We start from the raw sequence: 21,427 nt of genomic DNA on the forward strand, positions 1-21,427 counted from the left end.
GCCACACTCCATTCCTAAGCACTGGAGTCCAGCTTTGGTGCAGCTTCGGATTCTTAGGATGCATGCATCATTTAAACAGCATACCTCCAAAGAGACCCGAAGCAGCTTTATTTTGGCAGTCTGTAACAGGCCACTAGTAGTTTCTAGAATTCCATAGCACTGAGCCACAGCAGTTAAAGTGGTGTCGAACTGGATTAATTCTAGTGTGGGAGACCAGAATTTGAGTCCTGGCTCTTCCATGGAAACCCATTGGGTAACCCTAGACAAGTCATACTCTCTCTGCCTCAGAGGATGACCCTCTGAAGAAATTTGTGAAGAAAACCCCATGATAGGTTCTGACTAGAAGTCAGAAATGATTTGAAAGCACACAACTGCAGATCTACTCCTGGTTTAATGGTGAGATCCACTTTAAACCATCACAAACCAGTCAACCACAGGGGACAGCAATGGCAAGCCTCCTTTGAAGAAATCTTGCCAAGAAAACCCCATTGTTCACCTTAGGGTTGCTATAAGTTGGAAATGATTTGAAGTAACATAACAAACATGCCCAGTTGTAAAACCTGAATGCTAGTGAGAAAGCATGTCTTTTAACAAATGACAACTTTGCATCCTAATAGACATTATCATCTCAGAAGAGGCAACCCCTTTTTATGACTTATGGCAACCCTGAGGCAGACTTGTCATAGGGTTTTCTTGCCAAGGTTTGTTGACAGGTTTACCTTTACATTCTGCTAAGGCTGAGGGAGTGTGACTTGCCCAAGGTTTCAATAGCTGAGCTGGGATTTGAACCTTGATCTCCAGTCATCGTACCACTACACCATGCTGGATATCTGCTCTGCCTCTTAAGTTCTTATTAAAAAAAACCCCAAACATTTGCAACTAATCATGGTCTAATCTGAACTGTTCAGAAATTTTAATCAGTTTATCTGTCGGATCAAGCAGTTACATAGTGGTCTTAACTCTTTGGACATCCCTTTTCTCAAGCACCCTGAATTTGGATGATGTGGAGTGTTACTTCTATGCTTATTGATACTCCCAGTGTTTTGCCTCCCAAAAGTAATTTCCAAGAGTCTGGGTGTACTGTATAATGGTAAGGGTCACAAAAATCTCCTTCAGATCATAAAGTAGTTGGAATTGTTTTAAAAGGTCAGGCACAATTCCATTCTGCACATAGAAAATCACAGTAAAAATAGTACCTGAAATATTTGTGGTGAAAACAATTTATTTTTAAACTACTTTTAAACAGAAAGCAGAGGGGGGGGGGGCACAATGATGAAAACATAAGCTAAAGATTCTAGCCATGACAAAGAAAACAGAAGACAGCTGTCCATTGAAATAAAATGTATACCAGGATCCAGAAGGAAGACAAAACCAACCTGGTGTGTTATTTTCAACAACAGATTGAGTTGGTGTAGACACACTCATAAATTAAAACAAAATGTATGAGCTATTACCACTTTGGTTTTGTTGTATAAATTGTGGAGGCAGAGACAGAAGCCAACTGTTGAATAAAGACAATACATTTTGTAAAGGAATATCAGGAATATAAAAGAACAAACGGGGGTAATTTTGTCCTCATTCTTAAAAATAACTGTTCCATTAAAAAAAAAATTACTCAGAGAAAATGATCAAGAGAAACAAAAACATTCTAAAATATTTTTATTATTATTATTCTGTTGCCTCAGATGCATTGAGAGCAGATTCAATTTCATCAAACAGTGGTACAGGTCCTTCATAATTGTTTGTCTTTATAGAGTCCAATTTCTTCTGATAGTCCGTTGGCAAACCACTCTGCTTGGCACCCATACAGATGACCTATAAGAACAAAAACAGTGAGGATTTAAAATGCCATGCTTTTACTTACATATAAAAATAAGTGAAAACAGGATGAATACATTACAGTTGATTTCTGGATGTTGGATGTCTGACAGTAGATTGTATGAACTGGCTCAGTGGAGAAGACAATACATAATGTTCTCTGTGCTGTAAGCTCTGGCCATTCACACCATTGCCATGTTATGCACAAGCCATCTTTTACACATTAATGCTGGATTCCCACAATAGTCGAGCATAGGATTCTTAGGAAAAGCTTTTTAGAAGCTGTTTCTGACTGTTTCTGCTAATTCTCTGTTCCCAATGTAATGTCCTGTACCACATCCCAGGCATTTCCTGAGGGCCCTCAAACCATAAGAGAGGCTTTAAAATGAGCACAAGGAGGCAAGAAAGCCCCACTATAAGAGTGGAACTGCTTTCATCATTTTGTACATAGCTCTGTTTTTTAATGTTTTTTTCTTCAACAATCTGTAAAACTGAGATAATTTAAATGTATTAATCAGGAAATATAGTAAGTTATTCAGTCTTGGAATCATGCAGTACCTGCAAACTACTACTATGCTGCAGACTGTATGTTCAATTAGGTGTCTACCTATCTATTCTAGACAAACAGGAACACTACTGAAGTTTGGAGCTTTAATAGATCTTGCAGGCTATCGGTTTCAAACACATACAGAGTGTATTAATATCTGCCTCCAGAAGTGCTTGAGTGCAGCTTCCACACCTCTAAGCACCTGGGTAGAAAGCCAACAATATAGAGAAGGGAAAAGAGAGGCTACTACGCTTTTGTTTTCTTCATTTCAGACTGGATCCTGCTCAAGACTGTGATGGTGTGAAGACTCACCATTTATTGAACCGTTGGCAATAATAATACTTCCTGTAAGCAGGAAGGAGTTACAGGAACCAACAGGTCCCAAATATTGTGCACCCTCTTCCTAGTTTCCCCCAACCACATGGACAGGAGACCCTCCTAGTAAGCCTTATGTCAAACTCCTACCGAGGCTGTGCTGCTTAATACACACAAAGCACTTATCAGCAAATTACTGGACAAAGATATAAATTAAAGATAGACCCTACACAAGGGCTCACGACATATGCTGGACGTAGGTTCAAGCCAAGAAGGTTCTTAAACTAGTCCTCTTATGCAAAGGGGACCACAAAATCAGTCCACGGTGGTATAGGACCAGGGAAGGCAGAAGTATAATGAAAGCTAGGTTGAGAATCCTGTTAGAAATACAAGTTTTCAGATGAGCCATCTGTCTACATTCATGATATCAAAGGGAAGAGGCTACAGGCAAGCCACTAGCTGGACACATTACAAGTGTTTGTCTAACTCAGCATGCCTAACTCATTTCTTTTTCACTAATTTATATAGTGTTATAATCTTGTTATAGGTTAAGGACTCAGGCCCCTCATCATAATCTCATTAGAATCACAACCAAACACAAACACGCAAAACTTTTACCTTTTTGTAATGTGGAGAAGGAAGCCCATCGACATAATTATCCATTTGGTAACTTCGACACTTAAATACTTTCCCTTCTTGAGAATGAACACTAACTTCTATCGGGATGTAAATACCATTTTCAACTCCCTCTTGTCTGAAATAGAATAAGATATACTTTTTCAAATCAAATTAGTTTAACAGTTTACTTCTTAAAGAGGCTTTTTTTAAAAAAGCAAGGCACCATAAAATACTGGATCATAAAAAAGAGAGTACTATCCTTTTTCAATACCTTGAAAAAGTTCTTGAAATTCAGAATGTTGGCAATGTTCATTTTTGTGAAGCTATGCCTACTTTCACATTAAGAGCTTTCTGAGCTGCAGGTTGCCAAAACTCAGTACTAAATGAAACGAGTTAAAAAATGATGTCGGATTTTACAAAGCGTTCCTAGATAACTGCTCATTAGTCAGGCCATATTAGGTCTATGTCACATAATGGTCCTGCTAATTCCCTAGCCTCCCATTTGAATGGCATCAGGATCAGCATAATTTCTGCATAGCTAATGTTGTCTAAAAACATGTATCACACACCATCTAAAAATTGTATCACACATAATATTATAATACTGTCATCTTTCGGCCTCTGAGGGAGAGAGAAGGCTGGCCCAGTACCATCGGGCTAGCCTGAAGAAAGAGGCTCCTCCCTCCCTAACTGTCATCTTTCGGCCTCTGAGGGAGAGAGAAGGCTGGCCCAGTACCATCGGGCTAGCCTGAAGAAAGAGGCTCCTCCTCCCTAACTGTCATCTTTCGGCCTCTGAGGGAGAGAGAAGGCTGGCCCAGTACCATCGGGCTAGCCTGAAGAAAGAGGCTCCTCCCTCCCTAACTGTCATCTTTCGGCCTCTGAGGGAGAGAGAAGGCTGGCCCAGTACCATCGGGCTAGCCTGAAGAAAGAGGCTCCTCCCTCCCTAACTGTCATCGTCCGGCCTCTGAGGGGGAGAGAAGGCTGGCCCAGTACCATCGGGCTAGCCTGAAGAAAGAGGCTCCTCCCTCCCTAACTGTCATCTTTCGGCCTCTGAGGGAGAGAGAAGGCTGGCCGAGTTCCATCAGGGGCTGGCCTGAAGAAAGAGGCTCCTCCCTCCCTAACTGTCATCTTTCGGCCTCTGAGGGAGAGAGAAGGTTGGCCCAGTTCCATCAGGGGCTGGCCTGAAGAAAGAGGCTCCTCCCTCCCTAACTGTCATCTTTCGGCCTGAGGGAGAGAGAAGGCTGGCCCAGTACCATCAGGGGCTGGCCTGAAGAAAGAGGCTCCTCCCTCCCTAACTGTCATCTTTCGGCCTCTGAGGGAGAGAGAAGGCTGGCCCAGTTCCATCAGGGGCTGGCCTGAAGAAAGAGGCTCCTCCCTCCCTAACTGTCATCTTTCGGCCTCTGAGGGAGAGAGAAGGCTGGCCCAGTTCCATCAGGGGCTAGCCTGAAGAAGAAGAGCCCTCCCTCCAGTCCATCTGCCTTGGTCCAGGCCTCAGAGGGAGAGAAGAATGCTGGACCTGATTCCCTCCCCCCTCACCATTCCCTTCTCCTTTTGTGTCGTGTCTTTTAGATTGTAAGCCTGTGGGCAGGGAACTGTCGGTTATCCCCTCTATTGTAAACCGCTCGGATTCCCAGTGATTGGGCGGTATATAAATAAAACCTATTATTATTATTATTATTAATCCAAGCTAAAGAGAAAAATACACACACAACTGAGTAGATCTACAGAGCTAGTTTCTTCAAGAAGCAAGTCAGAAGAAAATGGCCATTAACAGCATCACACTTGCCTAGAAGGAAGAACAGCCACCTCCTCAAGATCTTTTCACTTCCTTTCAAGTGTTTTTCTTGCCCAGGTAAGCAAATACCAAATTGTCTGCTGGCTTACACCTCAAGGTTGCTTCTCAAGATCTGTCAAATTATGTGTACATGCCCTTGGAGAATTCTCAGAATATGCAGTAAGCTCTCCGACAGCATTTGCAAAAATTGTTGTTGTGTGCTTTCAAGTTGTTTCCGATTTATGGCAACCATAAGGCACACCTATCATGGGGGTTTCTTGGCAATATTTGTTTAAAGGAGGTTTGCCACTGCCTTCCCCTGAGAGCATATGACTTGCTCAAGTCAGTTTCACAGCAGAGCCAGGAATCAAACTCTAGTCTCCAGAGTGATAGTCCAACACTCAATGCGCTAAGCAAAATTATCCAAGTCGTAATAGTGGGGTTTATTAAACAGATTTTTCCACTGTACAAATGCTCTGTGAGAGAACCTCATCTTTGAAAAAAGCCAGACACAAAGCATGCTTTTGTTTTTGCTTACACCCATCTCAGTTCCTCCACAGGAGTCAGTAGTTTGGCACTGTCCAGCAGGGACACAGTAACAAACCCTCACTGAATTCAATAACTATGGTCCAAAACACACTGCAGAAATAATCCAGTTTGAGACCGCTTTAACTGCCCTGGCTCAATACTAAGAAATTCTGGGAACTGTAGTTTTGTGAAACATTTAGCCTTCTGTCAGAGCACCCTGGTGCCACAATGAACTACAATTCCCAGGATTCTCTAGCACCGAGCCACGGCAGTTAAAGCAATCACAGACTGGATTATTTCTGCAGTGTGTTTAGGACCTAAAACTCATCAAACCTGAGCTGCTACCACTATCTGACCTGGACTTCACACCAGCTGTTCTGCATTGGCTGAAGAAGACAGAACAGAGGGTGCAAGACAGGCCTGAGGAGTGCTGAAAGAGTATTTACAAGGCCTGATGACGAAGAAAGGAAGGAATGCTTGTTTTAACCTGCTTTAGACAATTTGCTTTAAATGTGATAAACACATGCACTCTCCCTGCTATATGAGATGTGCTACATCTCTTCTTTGCCATGTGTGTCAGCTTTTAGTAAGTGCATATACGTAACCTGATTATATTTCCCCTCTCATTTTTCCCAACAGCGTAATCTTTATTTCCCCCCTTCAGCTAGACATTTTGGGTCCAACTGCATGCTTCAAAAACCTGTCCCATTCTTTCGCTCTCCGTCTCTTTCATATGTAATTTTTTTTAAAAAAATATTTCTCTTGCCTTCAATTTACAATGAGGAGGAGATCTGTTCTGATTGCCACTACAGTACATACTGGCAATATTAGTAGTACAAAGAATGCACTAACATTGTGCCAAGACAGGATGGCAAAATTAAATTCCTGCAATGTGAGGAACCCTTTTCAAAAGTTGTTCCTATTGTCTTTTTTGTTTTCTAATTCCCTGACCTCTGATTTGATTGGAGAAGGCACAATGGCTACCAGCCTATGAATGGTTTGGACAAGACCTTAGAAACATTATTTTTGGACTGTATCTCCCAAAATCTCCTAGTGCAAAAAACAACAAATTCTAATCTGGATGAGAGTCCTCCAACCAGAAGCCTTTTAGATGTGTAGAATTGCAACTTAGGTGATGTAAAACTCCCTCTATAGATACTCCAGTTTATCAGTAGAATTTATATCTAAGTAATCATTGCATTAGGCTGCATATTTGTTAGAAGGGTAAACTTCCTCCTATTTCTCCTAATTTCTTGTTCTGTGTCAGCTCCTCTAACAGTCAGAATCAAAAGATGAAGCCCAGTTCTGATTAAATGAAGCTCTGTTATAAACACAGAATGCCAATGAAGCAGTTGTATCAACAATAAGAAGAGAAATTGTGGGCTCTGGAGATTGACATAGTGATAAGATTTGTTAAAACATCATAAAACCTCTACTTTATCAATTTAGTATAATGTATTAACACTATCGTCTCATATTATACAGAGAACCTGTGTGGCGTATTGGTGTGGATTTTGGACTAGGACTCTAAAATCAGATTTTAAATCCCTGCTCGGTCATGGAAACCTGCTGGGTGGCCTTGGATGAGTCACACTCTCAGCCTCAGAGGAAGGCAACGACAGTCTCCACACCGAACAAAACTTGCCAAAAAACAAAAACAAAAAATCCATGGCAGGTTCACCTTAGGGTTGCTGTAAGTCAGAAGTGAAGTCAGAAATTGAAGGCACACAACAAGATCATTACACAGAAAGAGCTTGATTTTCACTTTGGTAATGGCTTTGGCAAAATGTTGATACCATATAATGAAACTTTCAGAACAAAATCCTGATAGCTCCTCAGTAAACTGAGAAAAAGTTGCAAAACGGTCACTCACTTGTCAAGGGAACATAAATCAGTAGTGTTCATTTTCCATATTACTCCCCACACTTCATCACCAGGGGAATAAACAATAGTCGCTGTACTTCCATGCCAAGATGAACTTGGTATGCCTTTATAAGAGCCAAAAGCAATTTTATAATCCTATGTATTAAAAGAGGAAAGTGATTAATCTCAATGCATACATTTCTAGCTTTAATGCCAAGCAATTAATTTAAAAACGTGTTTGTTAAAACCACAAAACTGGTGGAAGAAATGTTATTCTTCAACCATATGTCTAATTTAAAATTCAATTTACAGACAAACATGAAATAGGGGGGGAAATGAACTAGGAGCATGAAAAGAAACAGACTTCAAGCTGAGATGAACCATAATTCCAAGATTCATGCAAGCCCCATATTTTAATATTTACATCACAGCAAACTTTTTCAGAGGTACTGATGCTCAAGTATCAAATGGAAAAGGCTACACTTTGTTAATGGCTTTCCTTGTAAAAAAGAATCTGCAGAAGAAAATGCAATTGAAGCAAAAGGTTGTACAACACATCTGCTACATGCAAGAGTCCCAGCTTAGCACAACAGATGTCTTTAGCATATCTAAAAGAAGTTAATTAAATCAATACCAACCAGAAGATGTGCCAGTGTGAGAAAAACCACAGATGGGTTTCCTAGCATTAGCCTCTCCCGCAACAAGTTACTACCGTAGGCAAAATACAGGAAGGTTCCATTTAGGCAGTTTTGGACATCCAAATCTCTACCCAGTCCGGTGTAGGCACAGCTCTGTAAATTGTCCATCTGTTAGAAAGGAGCCCTATTCAAAGAAAACAGCAGTGTTTATTAGTAATGGATTTAGAAAGTAAGATAGAACGGAGCTGATAACCTTATGTAGCACAGCATTTACTCCCACCCAGAATCTATGAAGGAAAAATAATATATTTTATTTCCCTATTGTTGTAGTGTTCTCTGCAGCAGGGGCAGATGGTGCAAATGAGGAGGGGGGCAATTTCCAAATGACAACCTACACTACTGAGTTCAAAAACACTGTTTAAGTGATGCTGAACTACTTTGGCTGATTTTCTGCCTTTTTATGTGGCTAGGTTTTAGGAGCATGGTCAACGTAAAGCACCACATCTGCATACAGTTTGGAGATATTCTGGCCAATCATTTGCCAAAAATTATTTATAAGGTACTTCTACACTGAAAGCAACAACCTACTTGCAGAATTCCTCTTACAAAAACAGTTCATGGAGAAGGAAGTCCAAAAGGACCTTGAAGCAGTAGTACATGCACTGGTAACCTCTCGTTTAAATTTATGTAATGCGGTCTACTTGGGGCTACCCTTGTACTAAGTTCGGAAGCTTCAAGTAATCCTAAATGCAGCAGCCAGACGACTGAATAGAGAAACAGAGCTGGGAATTTTCAGAACTAGGTGGCCTTGGGTGGAACGCTAGGTTCAAAGAAGCTCTTAATCTTAAGGGTGGAATATTTGTTCTGGAACTGTATCCTGTCCAGAGTTGAGGTTGCATTTGATACTAGAAGACATAAGAGCAATACAGTAGTCCCGCATTCGCTAGTGTTTGGGGTAAAGGACCCCTGTGAATGTGGGAAAACCACATATAATTTAAAAAAGCATTATTCTCTTTACCTGCGATCACCTCTAAGAATCTCCAGGCAATCCAATGCAACCCTGCTGTCAACATCTGCCAGATGTTGATCATAGAATCATGCTGGAGGACTTACAAATGCCTAGAGAAGTGTTTTCTCTAGAAACGTCTAGGTTCTGCAACACAACCCTATGGTCAACTTCTGGAAGAGCTGCGCCGGAGGACCTAGAGATTCCTAAAGAGAACATATCGAACTTTGGCCGCAAATAACCAAAACCACTAAAGTGAAATGTGCAAATGTGGAGGGCCAGCTGTTGTTCTGTTCCTAAGGTTTATTGGATGCCTCAGAAAATGTGATATACATACACATATCAGTAGCATTTTGTTGTTGTTAGCTGCCCTCCCATGTGGATAAGACATCTCCAAGAATCCCTGTCCTCCACTGCCCTGCCCAGATCCTGCAAGCCCTTGCCCATAGATTGAGTCTATCCATCTGGTTTGAGGAGGCCTTCCTCTCTTTCTTCTGCCTTCTATCATTCCTAGCATTGTTGTTTTTTCTAGTGCTTTCTCATTATGTGGCCAAAGTACAACAGTCTCAGCTTGATCCTCTTTGCTTCCAAGGAGAGTCCTGGTCTGATCTGTACAAGATCTCAATAGCTCACTTTTTACACCCCTGAATCTGCAGACCCTTATTCTATCAGTGCTGCTTCTGACTGCGCATGGGGCACGCGCATAATCCAAACCTATGCACTTTGACTGAAAGGATCTATGGCATATTTCCTCTCTGCCCCATGCCCTTGGTTTTGAGGGCTTTTTTGGTTCTCCATGACATCCTTTTTTTCCAGGACAGGTCCCACATTTCCTTCTGAGCGTGACTAAAAACACGAATTTAATTTTATGTGAGTGTTTTTAGCTTTTACATGTCGTCATGTCCTCCATTTTGTCTTGAACGTGCTCCATGGTGTAGCCTCGTCCTCCTTTACAGTGAGGACATCTGGCCACCTTGTCCATGACTTCCCCAGATACAGACCATTCTCTCCCCCAGACCCTTACCGCAAAGGAGGATAAGGCACAGCAAAATGTAGGACCTGCAAGAAAAGCGGAGGACATTACAAAATAAAAGCTGAAAACATCAACATAAATGTGATTTATGCTTCTTAGTCCTGCTCAAAATGGAGGACCCTTTGGAATTCCTCCTGGGCAGAAGGCTGCAAATGTAAGACATACCCTGAGAAAAGGAGGATGCCTGCTGGTCTCCTTGCCCCAGAGAAGCCCCTTTGCCAGGCCAGAGCCCACTTCCCTGCCTTCTCCCCCGGGGTCCTGGCCCTTCTTCTGGGCCCCAAACGACCCCTCTCCTCCTTCCCTCAGACCTGAGGCAGGGTCTTCCTTCCTCACTTCAGACGTCCCTCTAGTGACCTCCTCTTTCGCAGAGCACTGCCCGCAACACTCTCAGCGGAGCCACCCCATTGGCTGAGAGAGCCAGGGCTCGCGCTGCCGCCGCTTCTGATTGGCTGAAAGGATCCAGACTAGAGCCTCCACTCCTTTCCCCCTTTTGGCTGTGAAGAAAGTCTTGCGCAGGCGCAGCCGAGAGTTCTTAGCTCACGCAGGCAGCAGGCTGATTGTTTTGCCTTTCTCTCCTTTGCGCTCCCTGCGTCCTCCTTTTCCCGGACGCGTCCTACACTTCAGCCAAAGGGAAATCCCAAAATGTCCTCCGTCCTGCGCAGGACAAAGAAGCATGCACTTCTATGAGTGTTTTTAGCCTTTATTTGGAATAGAAATATACTTGCTATTATTTTGCAGTGCCCTACATTTTTCTTGAATGGCCTACATATAATAATAATAATAATAAAGTTTTATTTATATGCTGCCTTTCCCATAGGGTCAAGGCGGCTCACAACATTAAATAAAACATAACATACGATTAAAATACACCCCATTAATTGTCCCATTCATATACATTCATGCTTAGCCATGCTCAAAATGGAGGACGCTTTGGAATTCTTCCTGGACAGAAGGTTGAAATGGAGGACATGTCCTGGAAAAGGAGGGACTCTGGTCTCAGTCTCAGAGGATGGCAATGGCAAGCCCCCTCTGATGAAACTTGCCAAGAAACCCCCCTGATAGAGTAGCCTCAGTTGGAAACCACTGGAAGGTACACAACAACAACAACAACAACTACTACAGCTCTGCTCCTGGTTTAATGGTGACCTCCACTTTAAACCATCACAAACCAGTCACCCTCAGAGGAAGGCAATGGCAAACCTCCTCTGAAGAAATATGGCCCAGACAGGGTTGCCTTAGGTTTGCCATAAACCACAAACAACTTGAAGGCACCCAACAACAACGCTTTTAGATCTGCAGAACTCCATGTACATATATCCTCAGAAATGATTTTTATCAGGTCTGAAGGGACTTGATCTTTGTGTGTGCTGTAATGACAACAAACTTCAACTCCCAGAATTCCATAGCAGAGAGTGAGACAAAGCCTGAAAGCGCTTCCAAACCGGGTTATTTCTCCAGTGCAGCGCCTTTTTAACTCGCGCTCCCTCCTTCCTTATCGTTCGTGGGTAACAAGTCCCCGCCCCTTCTGCCGCGCGCGCTCGCTCATTGGCTGGCGCTGTCTCTCTAGGGCGTTCCTGCCTTCCTCAAGGTTGGTAACAAGGCCCCGCCCCTTCTCTCTCTTGCTCGCTCATTGGCTGGCGCTCTCTCTCTGGCGCTCCCTCCCTAACAGTCCCCGCCCCTTTCTCCTCCCCCTGAGGAGGGGCCGGCCACAGAGATTACCATGCGCGCTACACTCTTATAGTCCACCTATTCCACACAATGGTTCTGGCTGCCTTCTCCTGTTGCATTCTGGGATTTGCAGTTTAAAGGAGGGTCCCAGGCGCAGCCATAGAATGGAGAAAAGCAGCGAGCTGAGGCTCAGAAGACTAGTGGGTGGGGTCAAGGGCGGTGACATGCAAATTTTGGGCCAATGAGATGGGAGGAGAGCCCTGAAGTCTTTCCTGGGCCCCAGGGCAGGGAGGGTTTGGGTCGGGGTCCGTGGAGAGGGCCGTGGGCGAAGGGGGCTGCTAGGGCCGGAGGGGTAGCGGAGGTCGAGGCAGGCAGAGGGAGGGCTGGGGTCAGGCCAAGGTCTCACTGTGACCTGGAAGGCCGTCCCAAGGAGAGAGGTCTCTGGGCGGATAGGTAATTAAGCTTCCGTTCTTAGGCTGTATTTTCCCTCCTTGGAATAAGCCAATTTTCCCAGCCTTTTTGCATCTTGTTGCAAGAAAAAGGCAGCAGAGCAATGGCTCCAGCACTGCAGCCTCCTTTCCTGCTTTCTCCTTGAGGGAGCCTTGGGCAATGATGGACTTTGCAGCAGCTTTTCTCAGAGCAAAAGAGAAAGGGGAGGATGCCTCTGTGGATGATGGGTGCAACAGTCACTCTTCCATGCGCAGGAGGCCCTTAGGAAGACCTAGGGCTCATTTCTACTTACATTTAGCCTTCCCTCCTTCCATCTTTCCCACCATGAAAGCAGATGTTTGCATTCTCCCCTTGTAATCGCTGGAATCGGGAAGGAGGGAGCAATGCCACTTGTGCGTCACCTGGGAAGCCCAGCTCAGGAACACTATATATATATATATATATATGTGTGTGTGTGTATACACACATATGTATATATACATATATACACACACACACGCGCGCGCGCTCAAGGGGAGAATGCTAATATCTGCTTTCATGGTGGGAAAGATGGAAGGAGGGAAGGTGAATCCCAAACCGGTTTATTAAATGTAGGTAGAAATGAGCCCTAGGTCTTCCTAAGGGCCTCCTGCGCATGGCAGAGCGACTGTTGCACCCATCATCCACAGAGGCATCAAGGCTGCCTCAAGAGGAGCGAAGGAAACCAGAAAAGGAGAAAAAGGAGAAAAGGGCCATTGCTCTGCTGCCTTCTTCTTACAACAAGATACAAAAAGGCGGAGAAAGAAGGCCTATTCCAAAGCCCTAAATTAGTTTTGTCCTGACAGGAACAGCCTGTAACAATTAATAGACTTAGAGTCTCCACTATTCCTATTATAAAAAATGCAGCCTAACAATGGATGCTTAAGTAGTTCTCCGCCCACAGACCCCTCTCCTTGGGAAGGCCTTCCAGGTCACGGTGAGACCTTGGCCTGACCCCAGCCCCCCCTCTGCCTGCCTCCACCTCTGCTCCCCTCCGGCCCTGGCAGCCCCTTTCACCCAGGGCCCTCTCCACGGATCCCAACCCAAACCCTCCCTGCCTTCACAGCCTTGCCTGCAGGGGCACTCTGGGGCCCAGGAAAGACTTCAGGGCTCTCCTCCCCTCCCATTGGTCCAAAATTTGCATGTCCCCGCCCTTGAGCCTCCGCTCGCTGCTTTTCTCCATTCTATGGCCAATGTTAGTTTCGGCCAGTTATTGTCAAGAAGGTGGTACTGAGGCATTTATACTGCTGCTATCCTTGACCCATTTCCCTGGCAGTACGCGCCTTTGTTCATTATTAATTGTTTATATTTTATTTATAAATATATAATTCTAATTTTAGTATCGGGATGGAGGGTAGGGAAGGGACTAATGTTGAATTTCATTGTATTCTCTATGTATTTTTATTGCTGTAACAACCCACCCGGATTCCTTGGGATTGGGCGGGCTACAAATAAATCATTTATTATTATAAACCATATATTTATATTATTTATTAAATAGTTATAAATAATAATAAATTATATTATAATATTAATAAATTATCAATAAATTATTTATTATAATTATAATAAATAATAATATAATTTATTTATATTATTATTTATTATTAATTATTTATAACAAATAATTTATAAATAAATAAATAATAATCATAGAATCATCCAGTCCAACCCCTTTCTGCCATGCAGGAACTCTCAATCAAAGCATCTCCAATGACAGATGGCCATAAAAGCATATTTGCACAGAGGCGGGGCCAGCCTCAGCAATCTATGTAAGCATGGTCAGCCCACTCCACTCCCGACCAATCACAACACTGGAGAAGCATGATATTTGCATACAAGCGCGCCCAGCCCACTCCACTCCCGACCAATCACAACACTGGAGAAGCAGCGTGAGGCGCCGCGGGCCACGCCTCCTTTTACTCTCGCCGAATCACGAGCGACTGGGCGACGGCAGCGGGAAGAGGAGGATAAAGAGACGGCTGCCGCGAAGGGACAAACTTTGTCAGTGGACGCGCTTTCGCCTTTCCTTTTTCCTTCTCAAAATGGCTGCTGTGGGGTTTTGGGGTCGGAGCTACCTGAGGAGGTTCGTGGTCGCCGGATGGGGGGCCAGGAGGTCCCTAGTGGGAGGCCCAGAGCAAGGAGAGCCACCCAGGTGGGTCCTCTGAGCATGTACAGAGTACAGATACCCCCCAAAAAGGGTCTCTGCAAAATGATTTTGCCTGTTTTTATTTGCATTTTTATTCTAATGAGTAAAGATTTAATGTTGCACTGTTTTAATTCAGTTTTTTAAGTTGCTTTGGGTCACAATTTCTTTTTTGAAGTATGAGATATAAATATAATTAATAATAATAATAATAATAATAATAATAGTGGGTTGCAAAACTTGGTTCACATCGGTGTGAAGAAAGTCAATCTGATGCAGGGATTAAAGAACAGAAAAAGATTATAAAAGAATATATAAGATAAACTTTTATAAACTTTTTTGTATATTCTTCATATATATATATATATATATATATATATATATAATGTGATACATATATGCTTTATATATATATAATATATAATACATTATATGAAATATATTATACATTATATAATTTATATTATATATTATATACATTATATGTTAATATTATATATAATATTATACCCCTAACCATAGTTATACATAATATAATATAAATATCACATGATATATTATTATATAATTAATATTATATTAAATATATATTATAATAATGATTAAGTAATAATTAATAATAATCATAAAATATATATTATAATATATATTAATATAAAGTATATTATATTATACTCTAATATTATGTATAATATATAACTAGGGTTAGGGTTATAATATATATTACACATAAAAACAATATGATACATCATTACATATTATAAATTATATTGATTATATTATACTATATTATATATTATATTTATTATATTATATATATTATCTTTATATCAACAATATATTATATAATGTAATACACACACACACACATATATAGTGTTATATGTATAATTATGGTTAGGGCCATAGGACCCCAGTGAAAGTGGAAAAAATGCAAATACTATTTGTTTTACTCTGAGAGCACAGGTCTCTAGGACTTTCTGTGTCCTCCTGCATAACTCTATGGTCAACATCTGTCAGTTGCCAACATCTGCCAAACCTTCCCCATAGAATTGCATTGGAGGACCTATAAATGCCAAGGAAGGTGTTCTCTCTAGGAATCTCTCGGTCATCCAGCACAACTCTATGGTCAACATCTGCCAGTTGCCAACATCTGTTGGACGTCGACCATAGAATTGCATTGCAGGACCTACAAATGCCTAGAGAAGTGTTTTCTCTAGGGCTTTCTAGGTCCTCTAGTGACTTCTGGGGGACGTTGACAGTAGAGTTGGCGCTAGATATTCCTAGAGAGAACATATTAAACAAATCCAGGAATAATCAAGTTCACAAAAGCCAAAACCGCAAATGTGGTGGACCAACTGCATATGTGTATAAATACACACACACATATATACACTATGCAAAACATTAATTACCTAAAATGCAAATCGGAATGTGAATATACTTGACCGGACAAATTGTGCACGGTTTCAATATGGAAAATTAAAACAAAATTTTAAAAAGAGTTGTGATGTTTCAAAAACCGTTTAACAACTTAACAATTTTCCATCTTTTCTTCCCTTGCAGCCAAGACTCCAAGCGCAGGAAGACAGCCAAAATCCCCAAGATTTACACCAAAACGGGAGACAAAGGTACTAATATTTACTTAATAATAGTAATAATAATAATTGAATAGCTGTCTCTGAAATAGAAGGCTAAGTATTTCCCAAACTACAAATCCCAGAATTCCTTAGGCGTGGCAGTTAAAATGGCGTCAAAACTGAATTATTTCTAGGTAATCTGGGGGAAATAGTAGGACAGAAACATAATAATAATCCTAATAATAATAATGTTTTTTAAAAGGATTTTCCAGCACATTTACTGGAGAACGGAGGCCCAAGGATGACCAGGTCTTCGACGCTTTGGGGACTCTGGATGAACTTAGTTCAGCCGTTGGGTAAAGTCCAAAAAACCCCTATCCGAAAGCCTGAAATTTTCCAAAATTTGTCCACATGTGGGGCTGAGAGTGTGTGACTCCTTTGCTTTTTTTGTTCCAGGTTGAGCGCTGAATTTGGATCAGAAGGGGGCCACTCCTTTGTGGAAGAACTCCACAAGGTGCGTGTTTGTGTTTGCAGAAGGAGGTTGGACTCTATCACCCTTAGTAGTCCCCTCCAACTCTAGGATTCTATGTATTCCTGTGTGGCAGAAGAGGATTGGACTATTTGACTATTTAACAGTCCCTTCTAACTCTAGGATCCTATGTATCCCTGCATGGCAGAAGGTGGGCTGGACTATATGACCTTTGTAGTCCCTTCCAACTCTAGGATTTAAACATAAGCCTCCATATAGGTTACAAATATGGCTCCTTTTGCTTCCTCTCTGCAGGTCCAGCGCATGCTTCAAGATGCTGGCGCCAACGTCGCAACGCCTGTCTCCTCAGCCAGAGAGTCTCACTTGAGTAAATAATTAGTAAATAATTAAGAATATTGTATGTATTTGAGAACCGCCATGTTGTAATCTTTTAACGGTGAAACAAATTCTTATTCAGATGTGTGTTTTATATTTTCTAAACATTTGTTTGGCTTTGAAACAATTTCGTGGTATTTAACATTTCCCATTTACCTTTTTCTATCATGCTCTAACATCTTTAGCTATACACACACACACAAACATTTGTTATTATTATTTTAAATTATTATTATTATTATTATTATTATTATTATTACCATTTCTATTCTATCTATTTCTGGCATGCTTTATCTTGCTTACTTTTGCCCCGTCTCTCTCTATGTATATTATTTTAAATTATTTTAGTATTTTAAATTCTTATTAATAATTTATTATTATTACTATTACCATTTCCATTCTACCTATTTCTATCGTGTTCCAACCTGCTTATCTTTGCACAGTCTATAAATCTTTATTATTATTATTAGTGTTATTATTATTATTAATTAATTATTGTTACCATTTCCATTCTACTTATTTCTATCGTGCTCCAACTTGCTTAGCTCTGCACAGTCCATAAATCAATGCATCCATACAAAAGCACTCTACACATGCTCAGAGGTGCTCTGGGCATTTCTTGAACCTGATTCTTTCTTAGATTCAATCCTAGTTAACTTAAACTACGTTTCTCCTCCTCCACAGAACGAACTTGGTTCGACGAGAAGCCGATCCTGGAGCTGGAATCCTGGATTGACAGATACACCGACCTCCTTCCACCGTTGCAATCGTTCATTTTGCCTGTAAGCATGCTAGTCCTGGGTGTGATTCTCCCACTGGGTCATACTCTCTCAAGTTGACAATACTAGCTTAGTTGGGCCAAGGTTTGCTGGTTCGACATGTGTGCCACTTCCAGTGTTCCTAACTTGTCACGTTTCGCATTTTGGTGCTATTTCAGTCCGGGGGCAAAACGAGCGCTGCGCTCCACCTCTCCAGGGCCGTCTGTCGCAGGGCTGAGCGGCGGTGAGTGACAGGTGTGACAAAAGTCTGTGAACACACACACACTTGCACACCAGTATTACCCCATATACCTCTATTTTCTTCTACAGACCCTCTCAAAATGGCATCTGGAAGCTATTTTCTTTTTCATGTCCCTCCCAAAGTGGCCACTGGGAGCCATTTTCCTTTTCACATCCTTAAAATGGCGACTGAGAGCCATTTCCTTTTCAGTCCCTCTCGAATTGGTGACTATAAGCCATTGTCCTCTACAGTTCCTCTCAAAATGACCACTAGAAGCCATTTCCCTCTATGAACTCTCTCAAAATGTCCTCTACAATCCCTCTCAAAATGGCTTCTAATGGGCTCAAATCAGCTGAAATGTTATGTATGACTGCCTTGGGTGCGAGTTACGTGTGCCTCTCTTTGTTCCTCCTTCGCACAGCGTTGTTCCTTTGGTGAAAGCCGGGGAAGCAGATGCCAATGTGGCCAAATATCTCAACAGGTAAGAGGTCACACTCTCTCAGCCCCAGAAAAAAACCCACAATCCTTTACAATATGGCGATTGGAAGCCATTTTCCTCTACGATCCCTCTCAAAATGGTGGCTGTATGAGTTATATTTCCCTTTTTCCCCCCCAGGCTGAGCGACTTCCTGTTCGTTTTGGCCCGCTACGCTGCCCACCGCGAAGGAAAGAAAGAGCTGATATATATACGGACAGAACTGTAAAATATGAATTTTGAGGTGGAGGGGGTTTGAAAGAACCTAAATCTATGATGCTAGCAATACATGCACCAGAATTAATTTGCACAGTATTCAAAATATTGAATATATATTCAGTCTGGGGGCAAAATGAATACTGACTCTGGATATGTTCTCTCTAGGCATTTATAGGTCCTCCAGCACAACTCTGGTCAACATCCACCAAAGATTTTGCTGGAGGACCTAGAGAGAACACTTCTTTAGGCATTTCTAGGTCCTCCAGCACAACTCTGTGGTCAGTGTTCATGAAAAGTTGCACTGGAGGACCTAGAGAGAACACTTCTCTAGGCCTTTGTATGTCCTCCAGTGCAATTCTATGGTCCTCTGGCAGACGGTGAGTAGTGCTGGAGTAGTGCTGGAGGTCCTAGAGATTCCTAGAGAGGTGTTCTCTCAGGTAAAAAAATAGCGGTTTTTTTCCACTTTCACGGGGGTCCTTCTACATAATAAGACACTTAGGAGATGGAACCAAATCTAAACACAAAATTCATTTAAGTTTCATATGCAGCCTATACATAATATAGCCTGAAGGTAATTTTATACAGAATATTTTAAATACTTTTGTGTACCTTGAGCCATCAGAATGCAAAGGTGTCACTATCTCTCAGCCATCCCTCTGGATAATATTTGGAATATTTGGGAATAAATTGGAATAATTGCATCTGCTTAAAATGAGATCTTGAAGATGGGACCCAAGTAGAAACACAGAAATCATGTTTGTTCCATATACAACTTGTGCGCATAACTTGAAGGTAATGTTTTTACACAATATTTTAAATAATTTTGTGCAAGTTGCAACTATATATCAGCCATCCATGTGGGCAATTTTGCATTTTGGAGTACAGTATTTTGGCATTCCAGATAGAGACTCAATTTGCATTTCAAAAGTCTTAATACAATTATTACTATTAGTAGGAGTAAAATGCCCAGTTCTACTTAAATTTCTTGTGCCTTGGTCTGCGACAATTTCTTCTTTAATTACTCTTCTGTTCTGTTCTCTAAGGTTATATGCTGTGCTCTGCCTCATGTCTGCTGCATGAGAAGCTTGGCAGCCTAGTCACTGAGGAGGTTATCGCTGTTTAAAAATTACAGCTGTGTGGCAGGCAGATGCCCTTGTGGGTTGAAAGGGGATTGTGGTTGCCACCTTGTCTGGCATTTTGGGAGCAGGGCACAAAGATCCCGAGTATGCATTGCTTCTCACCATTCTGTGGTGCTTGGCATACAGAACTGAGAATGGGACTGTGCACATAGGAGCAGCTGGGTTCTCGGTGGCTGAGAATAGCATGATCACCAGGGCTGGGAGGATGTTTGCCCCCAGCTTGGAGATTTGCATTTGTTTTATGAGTTTGATCCTTTAGGAGAGGCATGGTATCTGATAGTGCTGTTTCTATGACCACAAGACCTACTCCCGCCTTTGATGCTTGATAGCCTTGGCCTATGCTGGCATCAGTTCTCTTAAGGGGGCAGGAAATGTCGTGTCATTCTCCAGGAGTCTTTGCAGTACATCAGGCACCACATCCCCATCATAATGGCAGGTCTTTAGCTAGTATTGTTGGTGATGCTCTGGACCTCCCTGCCTTCCTTGCCTCTCCTTACCTAGGCCTCTGGCTTTTCCTCAGCCTTCTGTGTCCTCCTTCAGTTTCCTGTGGGTTTCTTCTCCTTGGCAACCACCTTCCCAAGCTTCCCCGCTTGGCGACCTTCTTCCTCTGTTCCTGGCCTCCCCGCAGCCAGGGAACCTAGGGAAAGAGGTCACAAGGCTTCCTTGGCCTCCCTGTGACCTCTTTCCTCGGTCCCGAGGAGGCTGGGAACGGAGGAAGAAGGTCGCTGAGTGGGAAAGCTTAAAGAGGTCGCTGCATGGAAGAAGCCCACAGTGAAGCCAAAGGAGGATACAAAAGACCGAGGAGAAGCCAATGGCTCAGGTAAGGAGAGGTAAGAGAGGCAGGTGACAGGGGACATGGCCGGGCTTTCCCACTACCTTTGCGCCTCTCCTCTTGTTCTGGTGTAAACATAGTGGGAACCACGCTTATTCCTGAACCTATTTCTGGATTCGGTCACAGAAACTGGTTCAGCAATAACTGGGAATGACCCCGCAGACAGCTTGATGGTTTTATGTACTATGTCAAATTCAAATGATTAGGAAAACACAGCAAAAGAAGTTGTTGAGGTACACATATGGATAGTATTAGGTAAATAACATAGAAAAGAAAGTGTTGATATTAACACATGGGAAACTGATTTTTGGTTACTGTGTCAGTGCTGTGTGACCCTATGGTTATTCTTCACAAATCAAATGAACAGGAATTTTGCACACTTTGAGATCTGTTGCTTAAAGGAGGGTTGGAAATGTGCAGATCTTTTGACTTTTGAGACCCACATAATCTCTGTTGAATCTGCTGTTGTGGTAGCAAAAAGAAAGAAAAGTAGGTTGACAAGAACAAAAGACATCTCTTTATAACGAAGGTGTTTAGCTCCAAATGAGCCGAGGTATTCAAAGTATGTTTTTCCAAAGCAAGATTCTAAGTTTGTTTGGAGTATATTTATAAAGCTCTAAATCTAAAACATTTCTGTGACCTATTGAAGGCCAGCGAATGACTGATCCCTTATTTGCAGATCCCTGCAGAAGCCAGTTTTGAACCAGAATATAAGTAAGGAATATTAAAAGTGTTCCTTTGTATACATATGTTTGCTGAACATTGCAGATTTAACTTGGCAGCTAGCTACTTCTAGAAAGTTGCTCTGTACATTATTTCACACATTATTGTATACACCAGTGTTAATCATTACTCTCTCTTCATTAATTTGTACTCAATTTATTCTCATTGCAAAT

General features: G+C 42.1%; 2 protein-coding genes across 5 annotated transcripts; one reads left to right on the plus strand and one right to left on the minus strand.

Moving 5' to 3' along the window:
* Positions 1-1,628: 1,628 nt before the first annotated feature.
* Positions 1,629-10,591, minus strand: LOC149309685 (gamma-glutamylcyclotransferase-like). 2 transcript variants are annotated; one of them, XM_089532844.1, is made up of 5 exons: positions 10,449-10,591; positions 8,102-8,285; positions 7,474-7,619; positions 3,299-3,434; positions 1,629-1,815 (listed from the first exon to the last, which is right to left on the minus strand). In XM_089532844.1, exons 2-5 carry the CDS (start codon positions 8,267-8,269, stop codon positions 1,669-1,671), a joined length of 597 nt encoding a protein of 198 aa, XP_089388970.1. In that variant the 5' UTR covers positions 8,270-8,285; positions 10,449-10,591; the 3' UTR covers positions 1,629-1,668. The 2 variants fall into 2 exon arrangements, with proteins under 2 accessions (XP_089388970.1, XP_089388971.1); XM_089532845.1 differs by having other exon boundaries at positions 10,306-10,591.
* A 3,665-nt stretch (positions 10,592-14,256) lies between these two features.
* Positions 14,257-20,259, plus strand: LOC149309686 (corrinoid adenosyltransferase MMAB-like). Of its 3 annotated transcripts, XM_089531307.1 has the most exons (9): positions 14,257-14,431; positions 15,989-16,053; positions 16,265-16,358; positions 16,459-16,516; positions 16,787-16,859; positions 17,552-17,649; positions 17,805-17,869; positions 18,288-18,347; positions 18,483-20,259. In XM_089531307.1, the coding sequence occupies exons 1-9, from the start codon at positions 14,322-14,324 to the stop codon at positions 18,568-18,570; spliced, it is 711 nt and encodes a 236-aa protein (XP_089387433.1). In that variant the 5' UTR covers positions 14,257-14,321; the 3' UTR covers positions 18,571-20,259. The 3 variants fall into 3 exon arrangements, with proteins under 3 accessions (XP_089387433.1, XP_089387434.1, XP_089387435.1); XM_089531308.1 differs by lacking the exon at positions 17,805-17,869; XM_089531309.1 differs by lacking the exon at positions 16,265-16,358 and having other exon boundaries at positions 14,315-14,431.
* Positions 20,260-21,427: the final 1,168 nt, after the last annotated feature.

The sequence above is a fragment of the Sceloporus occidentalis genome, unplaced genomic scaffold (assembly GCF_023333645.1).
Source record: "Sceloporus occidentalis isolate IW3139 unplaced genomic scaffold, rSceOcc1.0.p SCAF_7, whole genome shotgun sequence".
NCBI lineage: Eukaryota > Metazoa > Chordata > Lepidosauria > Squamata > Phrynosomatidae > Sceloporus > Sceloporus occidentalis.

What these genes read in the sequence shown, in the direction of transcription:
- LOC149309685 (XM_089532844.1), bottom strand. Translation starts at nt 8,269, where the DNA reads ATGGACAATTTACAGAGCTGTGCCTACACCGGACTGGGTAGAGATTTG. An exon ending in GATTTATGTTCCCTTGACAA is followed by an intron (nt 3,435 to 7,473) that starts GTGAGTGACCGT and finishes ATTCTATTTCAG; the next exon opens with ACAAGAGGGAGTTGAAAATG. An exon ending in CTTCTCCACATTACAAAAAG is followed by an intron (nt 1,816 to 3,298) that starts GTAAAAGTTTTG and finishes TTGTTCTTATAG; the next exon opens with GTCATCTGTATGGGTGCCAA.
- LOC149309686 (XM_089531307.1), top strand. Translation starts at nt 14,322, where the DNA reads ATGGCTGCTGTGGGGTTTTGGGGTCGGAGCTACCTGAGGAGGTTCGTG. An exon ending in TTGTGGAAGAACTCCACAAG is followed by an intron (nt 16,517 to 16,786) that starts GTGCGTGTTTGT and finishes TCCTCTCTGCAG; the next exon opens with GTCCAGCGCATGCTTCAAGA. An exon ending in GTGGCCAAATATCTCAACAG is followed by an intron (nt 18,348 to 18,482) that starts GTAAGAGGTCAC and finishes TTTCCCCCCCAG; the next exon opens with GCTGAGCGACTTCCTGTTCG.